At 34.1% G+C, this 15,345-nt stretch overlaps 1 protein-coding gene across 5 annotated transcripts in view; it reads right to left on the bottom strand.

The window, feature by feature from the left end:
* The window catches only part of ap3b2 (adaptor related protein complex 3 subunit beta 2), a 50,492-nt gene extending 36,436 nt beyond the window's left edge, over nucleotides 1–14,056 (bottom strand). For 4 of the 5 annotated variants that reach the window (XM_079411712.1, XM_079411713.1, XM_079411710.1 and 1 more), the window contains exon 1: nucleotides 13,887–14,054. In XM_079411712.1, the coding sequence (XP_079267838.1) occupies nucleotides 13,887–13,993 (107 nt within the window). In that variant the 5' untranslated portion in view covers nucleotides 13,994–14,054. Of the gene's footprint in view, nucleotides 1–13,886 lie in introns of all 5 variants that reach the window. The other variant, XM_079411709.1, reaches the window with a different exon arrangement.
* Between the last annotated feature and the right edge of the window lie 1,289 nt (nucleotides 14,057–15,345).

The following is a 15,345-nucleotide window of genomic DNA, read 5'->3' as shown; positions in this document are numbered from 1 at the left end:
GAGGGTTTCAAGGAGAATTCTCATCCAAAAGCATACTCCAGCAAATTCAGTTGTCAGACACGACTGGAACTTCAAATGTCACTGGCTTCTATGGTTAGATGAAACTGAAAAAAGAGCTTTTTGGCAGCAAACCCACCAGATGAGTTTAGTACAAACAGGGATAAAAAAGTACCCCATGTCCACGGTTAAATACACTACTGGATCTTTAATGTTGTGGGCCTGATAAAAAATCAAAACCTGACTGCCTCTGTTAGAAATCTTATAATGGGCCATGTTTGGATCTTCCACCAGGACAACAATCCACAACAAATATCAAAATAAACACAAAAATGGGTCACTGAGCACAAAATTAATCTTTTACCTTGGATGTCCCTGTCCTCTGACCTGAACCCTGTAGAAAATGAGTGAGGTGAACTGAAGAGAAGAAGTACTAACATGGAGCTGTGAATCTGAAAGATCTGGAGAGATTCTGGATGAAGGAATGGTCTCTGATCTCTTATCAGGTGTTCTCCAAACTCTTCAGGCATTATAGGAGACAACTCAGAGCTGTTACCCTGGGAAAAGGACGTTGCAGTAATTGGGTGCCAATAATTGTGGCCAACATGAACTAAAGAAAGCTTTTATTTCACAATGAGATTTTCCCCCCACTTTCAATTGTTTTACTTCAATGATAGGTTGGAATTTTGTGAATTTTTTAAATAAAAGATAAAAAAGGATAAACAATGCAAATTTATTTTCACAGCCGCCTTTGCTCATATTTATCAAGGGTGCCAATATTAGTGTATGTATATATATACAGTATATATATATATATATATATATACACACACACACACTAATATTGGCCCACTGTGTATATATATATAGATAGATAGATAGATAGATACTGTATATATTTATGAATTAATGAAATATATATATAGTCTCTATATATATATATATAAATTAATGAAATATATATAAGCATCAAGCTTGCATATATATATATATATATATATATATATATATTAATAGCTTAATTTCAAAAACTTTAAACTTATTTAAAATAATGTAAGTTTGAAGTAAAAAAAATAAAAATTTTAAGTTCAAAATAGTTGTTCATAAAGCTGATAATAAAATTATTACTGTTGTTGATGTTTATAGTTGTAAAACATCTAGTTTAATGTGCAGACATTTGAAGGAAACTCTACTGTCCTCTAGACTAGAGCGCTTGTTACAGTCACAGTTAAAACACAAGAACATGTTCAACAGCACAAAGCATTAGCAATGCATTGACCCAGAATTCACATCTGCCTTTGCATGAGAGGAACATTTAACTAATGTACAAGTAAAGCCATTTCATAGCATATTGTAATGACCATATGTAATGAAATATAAGCTCCCTGCAGAGAATCTGATTTGCAATATATCTCCTATCGTCTTCTTCATCATGCATGAGACACTTTGAGTTCTATATTATTAAAGTTATTCATAATTCAAGGCTCCACAGGGTTTCTCTCTCTCTTGCAGCCTGTTAAGGAGCACAGCTATCCTCTCTGGACACAAACTCTGTGACAATGATACTCCTCGAGTCTCTGCCAACAGTTCTGGACTATGTGTAGAGGAAGAGCTGCATGACTCAGGTGTCACTGTATGAGCAGGTGACTATTACACTAACCAGAGCTGACAATTAATAAACCCTCTGCTCAAGAGGTTTAACAACAAGAAGAGAAGATCCAGTAGGAAAGAAAAAGCACTAATGAGAGAGTTTGTCCAAGACAGCAATGTGTCTTAAAGAGTTTCAGAAGAGACCAGATTATAAGAGTTATACACTCTAAAAAATGCTGGGTTAAATACAACCCAGCGCTGGGTAAAATATGGACAAATCCAGCGATTGGGTCGTTTAGACCCAGCGGTTGGGTTAAATATTTAACCCAACTGTTGGTTGAAAACAACCCAGCATGTGTTCTGTCCAATATTTACCCAGCACTGGGTTGTATTTTACCCAGCATTTTTTAGAGTGTACCATTATATATATGTGACCCTGGACCACAAAACCATAGTAATATGCATTGCTAAGAACTTCATTTGGAGAACTTTAAAGGTGATTTTCTCAATATTTAGATTTTTTTTTTTGCACCCTCAGATTCCAGATTTTCAAATATCTCAGCCAAATATTGTCCTATCCTAACAAACCATATGGAAAGTTTATTTATTCAGCTTTCAGATTATGTATAAATTGACTCTTGCAGGGTCACACACACACACACATTTGTTTTTGAGAATGTGAGAGTGGGGCCATCCCATAGTAATGGTTTTTATACTGTACAAACTGTATGTGCTATTGCCCTACACCTACCCTACACCTAAACTTAGCCCTCACAGGAGACTGTGTATTTCTACTTTCCCCCAAAAACCTCACTCTGTTTGATTTATAAGCGTTTTGAAAAGTGGGGACATGGGGCAATGTCCTCATAAGTCACCTTCTCCTTGTAATACCTATGTCATACCCATGTCATTATACAAATTTGTGTCCTCATTTGTCATAAAAACGCGCGCACACACACACACATATATATTATATATATATATATGTGTGTGTGTGTGTGTACATTGATTGTAATGTATATGTGTAAAACATATCTATTTTATATGCAAATTATATATATTACATTATATATGTGTATGGTTTTTACATACAATTACTTGTTTCACTTCTGTTTCAGTTTTTTTTATAACTATGTGTAAGTTGTTCTTTTAGCATGTTTAGTTAGTTTTATTTTTATGTGTTATCTATTTTAATTTTAGTTAAAGTTGGAGTAATGTTTGTCATTTTATTAGTTTTTTATTTTTTATTATGTATGTATAGGTTTTTTATTACATTTTAGTTTTTATTTAATTTGAGTTATTTTAGTACTTCAACAAACTACATGGAAATGAAAGAATATTGAATTTATAAATGTGTATATATGTGTGTGATTGTACATACACATAGTTATTTTTTTGGTGTTTGGCTTAGTGTTATGTTAGAATCATTATTATACTCGTATACCTTTTGTTCTTTAATATTTTGAATTGTTTTTAGCTTTATTTTTTGTTTTCATTTAAATGTTAAGTTTTGATATTTTGTTGAATGCATTTGTCATTTTTATTTAATTATTATTATTTAAAAAAAATTTAAATGTGTATATATAGTATTTATAACGTTTTAGCTTTTAGTTTTGGATCTGTTTTTAGTTGTTTTAATACTACAATTGATTGCTTCTGTTGTCATCATTTGTAAACGTCTGCTAAATGACTTAATAATAATAATAATAATAATTATTATTATTATTATATAAGACAAGCAATGAGATCATTTTTTTAATGATTGTAATTTAAAAAAAAAATTATCAGCAAAATGAACTATTTAATTTTACACTAGTTTTACAATCAAATTCTTTCAAGACCAAATGACATAAAATACACACACACATAAGCACATCCTATTTACTTTACAATTTTTACTTATTATATACAGTATAAATTATATGTATAAATCTAGAGAGAGAGAGAGAAAGAGTATACATTACGTATAGATTATATATATATATATATATATATATATATATATAATCACTATAAGATCAAATTTGTTTATATAGTTTAGAAATTTACATTTTTTTAAATGATCATTTATAAAATTATATTAGTATAAAAATAAAATAATTTTATATAGTTTAGAAATGTATATTTTTTAATTTATAACATTACAGCTTTATAGATAAATTATAAATTTTATTAGTATAAAAATAAAAATTGTTTATATTGTTTAGAAATTTATTTATTTTTTATTTATAACATTATACATTTATAGATAGTTCTGATTAATGTGTACTCATTTTTATTCTTTTTAATTAAACATTTTATTTTTCGAATGATGATTACGTAAATTTTCTCATTTGTGACAATTTTTTTTCAGAGAAACAACAGAATTGCGGCTTAAATTACGCTTTGAAAGAGATCACTCACACAGCCATTCATGACTTTACATGAGTGTTAGCGTACCGTAAAGGTTGCGACTGAATGCTGGTAAGCCCCTCCTCCAGCCCAGGTCGATCCTCTGACCACTCGCCCCCTCCGCTCCCACCCCCTCCACCTGTCCCCCCAGATCTCAGGTGTCGGAGTTCTTCTGGCTGGACGGCGCTGTACCAGTTCTGCGGGCTGCTGTCGGGCGTCAGCACCGGGCTGAGAGCCTCCTCCTGGCCCTGAGCGACTCCCTGCACACTCTTCACCATGTTCACAGCGTTTACCGGCAGCTGGAGCAACTTCTGCATGGTGGTCATCGTCAAGCTAGTCCCAAAACTTTCGTAACTGTTTAGATCCCCTGAGGCAGGTAAACACACCTGTAGATGATCCTTGAAGAGTCAAACACTCACACACCTGTAGAATCCGGCTCAAAAGCAACAGTAGACCGTAAACTCCAAAGCACAAGCGCAATTCTCAGGTCTGGTCTTCAACTCGATGCAGATACGGAGGCTTCAAAGCGTCTTTCTCGTGAAGCGGCCCTGAGAGGTGAGGAGACGAGAAGGGAGGTGACGGCAAAAGCTGTTCTCATCCTGCTCAGAGCCGACTGATGGTGAACACACTGCTCTGATCGCTGAGCAGAGCTAAACCCCGCCCACCAGCAGCAAAGCCCGCCCCTCATGAAACACACGCTCTGTCTCTCCCTCTCCTTTCATTCACACCATCGCTCTTTCCCATGCTCTCTAGTACATTTTTCTGTCCCTCATCCTCTTTTCCATCGTATTTTCTGCAACGGTAGATTGCCTCTCCCTCTCTCTGATATGACTCAGCTAGAAACGCTGCTCTGAAAAAAGGCTTTTCACAGGAAAACCCCTTTGTTGGGATGTCGACACGCACAAGCACTGTATTATTATTCGCTTTGAATGCTAAATAAAGATGAAAAACCACAGTCCAGATATTCATGTTATTTTGAGTGTGTGTCCACATTCTGCACCATTCATGTTCGGTTTCTGTTTTTTGACTCATTATTTGATTAATTCGAAAAAGGTTCAAATATTTATTGGCTTTAAAATGTGAAATAACAGTTTTTTGCATCAAAGATTAAAACTGGATGTTTTTTTTTTGTTTTTTTTTACTGGATGTTACTTGCTTAATGTAAAACATGCATAAAATGTGATCATGTGACATCAGTGTTGCATACTATTGTTAATTGTGTAGTGTATAAAGAGTCAGGAAGCAGTACACTATAATTGCATGGAAAACATAGCATTTGTCTACGTGTTTTTAGTGATTGTTAGACACCAGTTCATAATTTTGTTAAGATCAGTATAAAATGCAATAACTAGTTCCACAGCAATTTCTTATGATGCCCAAATAATAAATCTTAATTTAGGTAACAAATAAACACATGGAGTAAATGGTTAAATTTTAATTGACATAATTTGCTGTAGTTTTGTAAATGTTGGACCAACTATAACAATTTAGTTGAATAGACTATAAAACTAGTTCAGTAAAGGTTGAGCCAACTAAAAAATAACAATTCAGTTAACACTCTGAAGAGAGAAATTGAGTGAATGCAAAAAAGTCTGTGGAAATACAGTCATGGACAAAAATATCGGCACCCTTGGTAAATATGATCAAAGAAGGCTGTGAAAATTAATCTGCATTGTTAATCCTTTTTATTTTTTTAAATCACAAAAATCTAAGCTTTCATTGGATAGTAAGAATTTAAAATGGGAGGAAATATCATTATGAAATAAATGTTTTTCTCTAATACACATTGGACACAATTAACGGCACCCTTTTATTCAATACTTTTTGAAACCTCCATTTGCCAGTTTAACAGCTCTAAATTTTCTCCTATAATGCCTGATGAGGTTAGAGAACACCTGACAAGAGATCAGAGACCATTCCTTCATCCAGAATCACTCCAGATCCTTCAGATTCACAGCTCCATGACGGTGCTTCTTTTCTTCAGTTCACCTCACTCATTTTCTACAGGGTTCAGGTCAGAGGACTGGAATGGCCAGCAGAAGCTTGGTTTTGTGCTCAGTGACCCATTTTTGTCTTGTTTTTGAGGTTTGTGTTTGGATTATTGTACGGTTGGAAGATCCAAACTTGGCGCTTTATAAGATTTCCAACAGAGTCAGTCACTTATTGATTTTTTATCTGTTGGCATTTGATAGAATCCAGGGCTCGACAGTGCGAGCATTTCACTCGCATTTGCGACTAAAAATAGATGTGTGCGAACTGGAAAATGTATTTAGGAGCACAAGTGCGAATACAAAACAAAATACAAAACAGCCTAACTTATACAGTAGCCTATAACAAACGTATTAATTTATTCTGTTTATTTATGGAAAAATTGCGATGCAGCCTCATATGATTACTTTAGAACTTTAAAAAGGCAACGGTTTAATTTAAATGAGCACAGATGAGAAGAAAAGCGGAGCGACTTAAAGTGAAGACGCGCTGAATGACGCACATTCGCCACTAGAGGGCGCTGCCGTTACCCCGGTAACCCAGTAAACAAATCAGCTGCGCTACTTTCCTAAAACTGTGTAAATAGTTTACATGATTGTGTAAATTAGTTAACATGAAAAAAAACAATGACTGCATTTATTAATAATGCTATCTTAATTTCAACTTTTAATAATACATTATAAAATCAAAAGTTGTCTTAATATAATTCAGTGGAGCTAACATTAACTAACATAGTTGTATTTTTTATTAATCAACATTAACAAAGAATATTAACTACTGCAACAATTAGCTATTGCACATTTTTAGTTAATGTTAACCTGCTTTAACTAATGTTAACAAATGGGACCTTACTTACCTATTGTGCTTTCGTTCATTTGAACAATCTTTTGCACTCTAATCTTGAAACACTTGTTTATTTACTTTATATTTTTATGTATTTTTTATAAAAGTCTTTTAGTAAATTATCTTTAATAAAGTTATTTAACCTGTTAGGAGGACAACACTTTTTTCACTTAGAAATGATATATTGTGATTTAAAAACATATACCGTGACAAAAGCTTCAATGATTATTGTAAAAAATTTATACCGACACAGTTTAATAGGATTATAACTAATTACATAATTAGCCTATTAAATAGTGTCTGAAGTAAAATTATTTAAAAACCTTGTGTACTTTCTGTATTCTGATAAATTAAATAATTGTGCTTGTAAATGTCTCTTTGTATCCCCTTATTAAGCTAAAACACCTCATTTGAAAAATTTGCATTGCGCCCCTAAATTTTTTTAATGCGCTCCTAAATTTTTTGACTTAGGAGCACATGTGCTCCTTGGGGAAAAGGTAAGTGTCAAGCCCTGGAATCCATGATGCCATGTGTCTAAACAAGATGTCCAGGACCTCCAACAGAAATATAGGCCCACAACATCAAAAATACAGCAGTATATTTCATTGTACACATGGGGTACTTTTTATCCCTGTGTTCACCAAACCCATCTTGAGTGTTTGCTGCTAAAAAGCTAATTTTTTAGTTTCATTTGACCATAGAAGCCAGTCCCATTTGAAGTTCCAGTCGTGTCTGATAACTGAATATGCTGGAGATTGTTTTTGGATGAGCTACAAACAACATGTGGTGATGTAGGTTTTTTAAGGTTTTCGGACCCCGAGACTCAACTATTTTCTGTAATTCTCCAGCTGTGGTCCTTGGAGAGTCTTTAGCCACTCAAACTCTCCTTCTCACCGTGCATTAGGACGATATAGACACACGTCTTCTTCCAGGCAGTTTCATAACATTTTATGTTGATTGGAAATTCTTAATTATTGCCCTGATGGTGGAAATGGGGATTTTCACTGCTCTAGCTCTTTTCTTAAAGCCACTTCACTAATTTGTGAAGCTCAATTATCTTTTGCTGCACATCAGAAATATATTCTTTGGTTTTTCTCATTGTGATGGATGATTAAGGGAATTTGGGCTTTGTTTTCCCTCCTATTTCTATTTCTGTGAAACAGGAAGCCATGGCTGAATAATTTCATGTTCATAATCACCCTGGAGTGCTCAAAATTGTGAATATGAATAGGAATATACTTCAGAGATATTTTACTCATAAGAATTTCTAAGGGGGCCAATAATTGTGGCCAATGTGTATTTGAGAAAAACATTTATTTCATAATGATATTTCCCCCCATTTTAAATTCTTATTATCCAATGACATGTAAGATTTTTGTGATTTTTTTTTAATAAAAGATCAAAAGGATTAACAATGCAGATTTATTTATAATATTTACCAAGGGTGCCGATATTTTTGGCCATAACTGTGGTTTATTAGATAATATAAAATTTTTTACAGCTAAAATTGGTTTTAAAACTGAGTCAAACTGAATCTGAGTGAAAGCAACTGAATCTAAATTATAAACTAAATCAGACTGATTCACTGATTTGATTCACTTTCATTCTGACTGATACAGTTCAATTCAGTTCGATTAAAATGATTTGTTTTTTATTCTGTCCATGCAGTTTGATTCATTTAAATCAGTATGATTCAGTTCCATTTACTGTCATTCTGTCTGATCCAGTTTGAATAAATTTGAATCATTCTGCTTCGATTCGATTCACTTTCTTTCTGTCCCAAAAAGTTAGATAAGAATCAATCAAGTTCCATTCTGTCCAGTTCAATCTGATTTAGCTCAATTCAGTTTTTTTCTTTCCAATTCACTTAAAAAAGGTTTAATTCAAATACAGTTTCATTTATTTGAATAAGTACCATTTAGTTTGATTCACTGTCATTCTGTCCAACACAGTTTGATTCAATTTTAATTTATTTTGATTCACTTTCTTTCTATTTAGTACAGTCTGAATCATTTGAATTCATCTGATTTAGTTTGATTCAATTTCATCCTGTTCAATTCAGTTTGAATAAAATGCTTCGGTTTCATTCTGTATAACATTTTTTATTCAAATTGAATCAGTATAATTCAATTTGATTCATGTTAATTCTTTCCAGTACGGTTTCATTTGAATCCTTCAGATTCAGTTACATTTCAGTCACATTTAGTTTTATTCTGTCTGATACAGTTTGTTTCATTTGAATCATTATGACTCAGTTTACTGCTATTTTGTCAGATACACTTTGGTTACATTTCAGTCAGTCTGTCTGATACTTTATGTTTGACACAGTTTGATCAAAACGATTCACTGTCATTTCGTTCAAAACAGTTTGATTCTTTTGAATGAGTCCGATTCTTATTGTCAGTGACGTGGCGTTTCTGAGCCCAGAATAACATGGAGAAGGGATTGGGAACAGCCGAATTCACAGACAGAAGCAGAATTCACACTGCAGTGCTCAAAGCCACTGACCTCTAAAGAGACATTCTCCAGCGTCAGAAAGACCCAAATCTCTCTACACTCACATACAGAGTCTGTCTCTCTGTCAGATCTCCAGCAACCTCATGAATTCTCTATAGATTAGCGTCCCTGCTTCTCTGTTTATTTAGCTGTTAACGGAGCAGAGATGGAGAGCTGTACAGTAGCAGATCAGAGGGGGGTGTTGCCAAGGCAACAGCATGTGAGGATCACTCGTCTTCATGTTTACTGTGGAACCAGTCGAACTGCCTTTACACACACACACACACACACACACACACACAGGCATCCTGCAGCGCAACAGTGTCAGAGCTCTGTGATGGCAGAGCAGAAATCCAAAAGTGATGATTATGCAGAGAGAAAACATATTTATGTCACATTTATGCCTCATTAACAACACAACAACAGCATTAAACGCATTCACAGTTCATCTCATGTTCAAACAGAGACATATTTCTGAGAGAAACAGAATATTAAGTGGGAAATAACTGAGGACAGGGAGTGTAAAATATGTTAGACTATTATATAATTGGTTATTATTTTATTAGAACAGAAGTTATTCTGATTAAAGATTTTTCTTTATAATAACGTGGACAGATGAACAATCATCTCAAACTAAAATCCCCAACTTCCAGTGACTGGTTTGTGTTCTTGCATGAATCCTAGTATTACAGCGTCCTCTGCTGGAATCCATCTAAATAAAGCTTGGGGTCGTTTTTTGTTAACTTTTATTCAAAAGGGATGCATTAAATTGATCAGAAGTGACAGTAAAGGCATTTACAATGTTACAAAATATCTCTATTTCACATAAATGCTGTTATTTTGAATTTTCTATTCTCTCAGAATCCTGAAAAAGCATCAATGTTTCCACAAAAATATGAAGCAACACAACAGCAGCAAATCCGCATCTTAGCGTGATTTCTGAAGGATCGTGTGACACTGAAGACTAGAGTAATGATGCTGAAAATTCAACTTTACATCACAGGAATAAACTACATTTTAAAATATATTAAAATATAAAACAGCTATTTTAAATTGCAATAACATTTCACAATATTAATATATTTTTGTTTTAAATAAATACAGCCTTGGTGAGCAAATGAAACCCCAAACTTCTGAATGGAAGCGTAGTTACTGTACACAGATAACCCACCACCACAGAAGCTCCCTGTATTTCAGACCACATTACAGTATCTATATCACAGCATTCCCCTCAACATTAGATAATAAATGAACATATACTTCAAACTTCAGTCAATTCCAAAACACTATTTTAAGCTGCATCGAGAAGTAAGGGTGTGGTAAAATCAGGTTTGTGAATCGTCTTTATATTTAAATGAATATAACTAACAGTCGGACAAAAGCAATGATGTGAAAATGTGTGCATTCTTAAAAATAAAGGTGCTTAACAATGCCATAGAAGAACCATTTTTGGTTCCACAAACAACCATTCAGTCAAAGGTTCTATAAAGAACCATCTCTTTCTTACCTTTTTATAATCTGAAGAACCGAAAAAAAGGTTCTATGGCATCTTGAAGCGCCTTTATATTTAAGAGTGTGCGTCTGGCTCCTTCTACTGTCTGAGAGAGAAATGACAAGATGCCCAGTGAAAGGCCAGATTTATCCAAGCAGTGTAATTTCAATCTTATATATCTTATTAGCTTTTATATTTCGATATCAGTTTTCATTTCAATTTCAGTTAAGTTTTAGTCATTTTGAGAAGTGCTTTTGTCATTTACATTAGTTTTCTTTAAACACTTCGATTTAAATATATTGAATTTTTAATGTATTTAATTTATCATTCGTTTTTTATTTCTGTGTTTCTGTTACAGTTTTAATAATTTAAGTACTTTAGTTTATTTCAGTTAATTTCTAATGTGTTTACTTTTTTTATCTAATAATTTCAGCTTTATTTCAATTACCAAAAACAAGTTTTTATCATTTTAATCTTAGTCTTAGTTAATTATAATAACACTGGATTCAACAAGCATCAAAAACACAACAGGTAAATGATAAAAACAGACATTTCCAGAGAATAATATTAGTAAATAAACACTGAAGCCATCAGCTACAGGATGACCTCAGCAGAAGCAGACCAGAGCCTTGACGTTCTCCACACATCACACTGATCTGAAGAACCTGCCTCCAAATATAGCCACAGACAGAGAAAGAGAGTCTGCCAACATTGATTATCAATCTCAGTTAAAGATCTCATCTTCATAATCTTCACATCTTTACAAGACACAGAAGCAGAATAGAGGTGGAGGAAGAGGAAGATGTAGATGCCAGCTTCAATGAAAACATAATACTGGCTTAAGGTCACATTAAATCCTGTGTTAAGCAACATTTTCACATTTATACTTTTTGTTACCTAGAAAAAGAAAAGAAAAAACTTACTAATATTACTTTACTTATTTTAGTATTATTTTTTATACTATAGTATTTAATAATATTTTAAATTAGCTTTTATTATATGGTTTTCATGTTAATTTTTTCTTTTTTTTAATTTTGCAATGTGCTTTTGTCGCCATTATTATTATTATTATTATTATTATAAATAGTTTAATTTAGCTTCTTTGCTAAACTGACATATTTTCACATTTGTAATTTTTTGCTTCCAATTGTGGTGGCAAAGGTTAAGAGTGTGAGTTAAAAACCTAGAGTAAAGTGTGAAACATGGACAATACCAAGATTATCCGATTTTGGTTCCCAGACGTTCTAAGAAGGTTAGTTTATGTGTGTGTGTGTATACATATATATATATATATATATCGCCGCACACTGCATCAAATTGGTCTGCATGGCTGTCGTCCCAGAAGGAAGCCTCTTCTAAAGATGATGCACAAGAAAGCCCGCAAGCAGTTTGCTGAAGACAAGCAGACTAAGGACATGGATTACTGGAACCATGTCCTGTGGTCTGATGAGACCAAGATAAACTTATTTGGTTCAGATGGTGTCAAGCGTGTGTGGCGGCAACCAAGTGAGGAGTACAAAGACAAGTGTGTCTTGCCTACAGTCAAGCATGGTGGTGGGAGTGTCATGGTCTGGGGCTGCATGAGTGCTGCCGGCACTGGGGAGCTACAGCTCATTGAGGGAAGCATGAATGCCAACATGTACTGTGACATACTGAAGCAGAGACTGGGCCGCAGGGCAGTATTCCAACATGATAACGACCCCAAACACCTCCAAGACGACCACTGCCTTGCTAAAGACGCTGAGGGTAAAGGTGATGGACTGGCCAAGCATGTCTCCAGACCTAAACCCTATTGAGCATCTGTGGGGCATCCTGTGAATCTCTGGTGAACTCCATACCCAAGAGGGTTAAGGCAAGTGCTGGGAAATAATGGTGGCCACACAAAATATTGACACTTTGGGCCCAATTTGGACATTTTCACTTAGGTGTGTACTCACTTTTGTGGCCAGCGGTTTAGACATTAATGGCTGTGTGTTGAGTTATTTTGAGGGGACAGCAAATTTACACTGTTATACAAGCTGTACACTCACTATTTTACATTGAAGCAAAGTGTAATTTCTTCAGTGTTGTCACATGAAAAGATATAATAAAATATTTACAAAAATGTGAGGGGTGTACTCACTTCTGTGAGATACTGTATATATATATATATATATATACATACACATACATACACACATATATATGTTTTATTAATATGCCGAATATGCTTGTATATTTTTGTATTTAATTTTGTATGTTTAAATCATTTTGTGTGCCATTGTCATTTGTTAGTTTTAGGTTTATATTTTTAAATACTTTTTAGTTATATATTTCGCTTTAATTTATTGCTAAATAGAATTTTTTTTTTCAATTGTGCTGCTAAAGATAAATAGTGTGAATAAAACAAAATAAAGCATAATTGTGTGAAACATGGACTCCCAGCTTTTTTTGTTTCTCATAATGTTCAGGGAAGGTTAACTAATGGTAATAAAAATAAAACGTAAAAATATCGTACGAGAACGTTCTGTATAAGTTCTTTTTAGATTATTACCACAACAACAAAAACATCTGAGAGAGTCTGGGAATGTTACTTTTTGATTAACTTAAATAAGTTGTTTATCGTTCCCCAAAAATAACCACCGTTCTGTGTTTGTTGAGATGCTAACCTCGGGCTATAATCAAAAGAGGCGGATGTAGATGAAGAGGACGCTGTGCTAGTCAGCATGATGCTAGCGACGCTAAGTCTATAGGATAGCAGGGCTATATTTGCACTGTAAAAACTACGAGAAATCACTGCCATACAAATACTAAGTACTTAAACCAACAATTTAACCAAATAAACGACTAAAACAGCCAAACTGAGGTGTGAAACAGCACAGAAGTCATCATATGGGACCTGAGCGCTGTCCACCGACCGGTGCTGAAGCATACACACACACACACACACACACACACACACACACTCCATTCACGCCAGTTCATCTCACTGTTTATCATCTCTTTGTTTTTCCACAGGATTCATTCGTTCATCCGCGCATGCGCACCTCGCCCTGTCTGAGATTTTCTATACGGTAATCGCTCCGGTGGCACAGACGCGGTGTCTCACCTCTTGTAGTCTGAGGAGAAGATGCCGCCGCTGGCCGGGTCGTGGCCGTACTCGGGCTCGCTGGCGGAGCCGCCTTTCTCGTCGCTGAACGCGGAGCTCGCGGACATCTCTGCTGCTGCTGCTGCTGATGATGATGATGCGGAGCGGCGGAGAGCGCCTGAGACTGAGTCACGTGAGCCGTTACGCGGTGCTGAAGCGGACAGGGCCGAAGGCGCGCGCATGCGTCATCCCTGTTCACATCTGTTCAAGTTGCGGTGAAAACATTTACTTTAATTTACTTTAATTTAATAATTGAATTTAAAATTTAATTTAATTTAATTTAATATAATTATATTTAATTTCATTTAATTCCTCCATACTGTAGTGAGGTATGCGAAACAACAGAAATAATAACGAAATTTTAAATAATTAAAATATAATTTTAATTAAAATACAAAATTAATTGTATTTAATTTTATGTCCTCATTTCCGTGAAGTATACAAACGCATGATATAAACATAAGTTTTTATTTTATATTTTATTTAATCAGTAGGCTACTACTGAAGTGAGATATTTATATATATAAACAAATAATAATAATAATTTAGCATCTAATTCTTAGCATATAATGTATTTTTAGTTGCATTTAATTTATATGCTCAATTTCGGATGAGGTATGCAAAAACGGGAAATAAACAGACTTTTTAATTTTTAATTTTAATGTTTTATTTCAATTTTATAGTTTTATTTTATTTGATCAGGTATCCAAAACAAATGAAATTATAATGGAAAATAATTTATTTTAGCATCTATTTTTGTTTTCTTGTATGGAGGGCCAAATTAATCAAAATTAAATAAATGTTGAAATATATCAATAAACCGTTAAATACATAATGAAATAACGAAATACATTAATAAATACAGAAATAAATATATAAATATTAATTAATTTATTCATTTTATTTATTTGTTCGTTTATTTATTAATTCATTTATTTATTTCCTCCCTCATTTCATTTTCAGGGTTATGGTTGTCGGCGGTGTCACCTTTCAAACTCGATTTCTTTGGTCTTTCTACTTTAGACGCCTGTTTTCATGCTTGCTGAAGGTAATGATAGAAAAGTATTTTGACCAATAGCATGCAAGCATTGTACATAATGGACCAACCATGGTGTGAGTGAGAAGGTGCATCTACGGCAAATACGCGTTCATATTAAAGTGTGTTTGACTTAAAGCGGCGCGGCTCAGACCGATCGATGTTTGACATCAAAGTACCTCGAGAGCGTTTCGAAAGCATAAGGAACCATATTCCTTTGATGTCAAACACCGATCGGTCTGCACACGCAAACAAAGCAAACAAACAATATAGAAATCCTGGCCAGGACACGTCCGGGGAAAATGGCAGGTATGGAGGGGCACACGTCGCATCGCATCAGAGTATGTAATAAATAAAATGAATAAATAATGTATTTAATGATTT

The sequence above is a fragment of the Barbus barbus genome (assembly GCF_936440315.1).
Source record: "Barbus barbus genome assembly, chromosome: 48".
In the NCBI taxonomy this organism is placed as follows: domain Eukaryota; kingdom Metazoa; phylum Chordata; class Actinopteri; order Cypriniformes; family Cyprinidae; genus Barbus; species Barbus barbus.
This window is presented reverse-complemented; position numbering and strand designations above follow the sequence as displayed.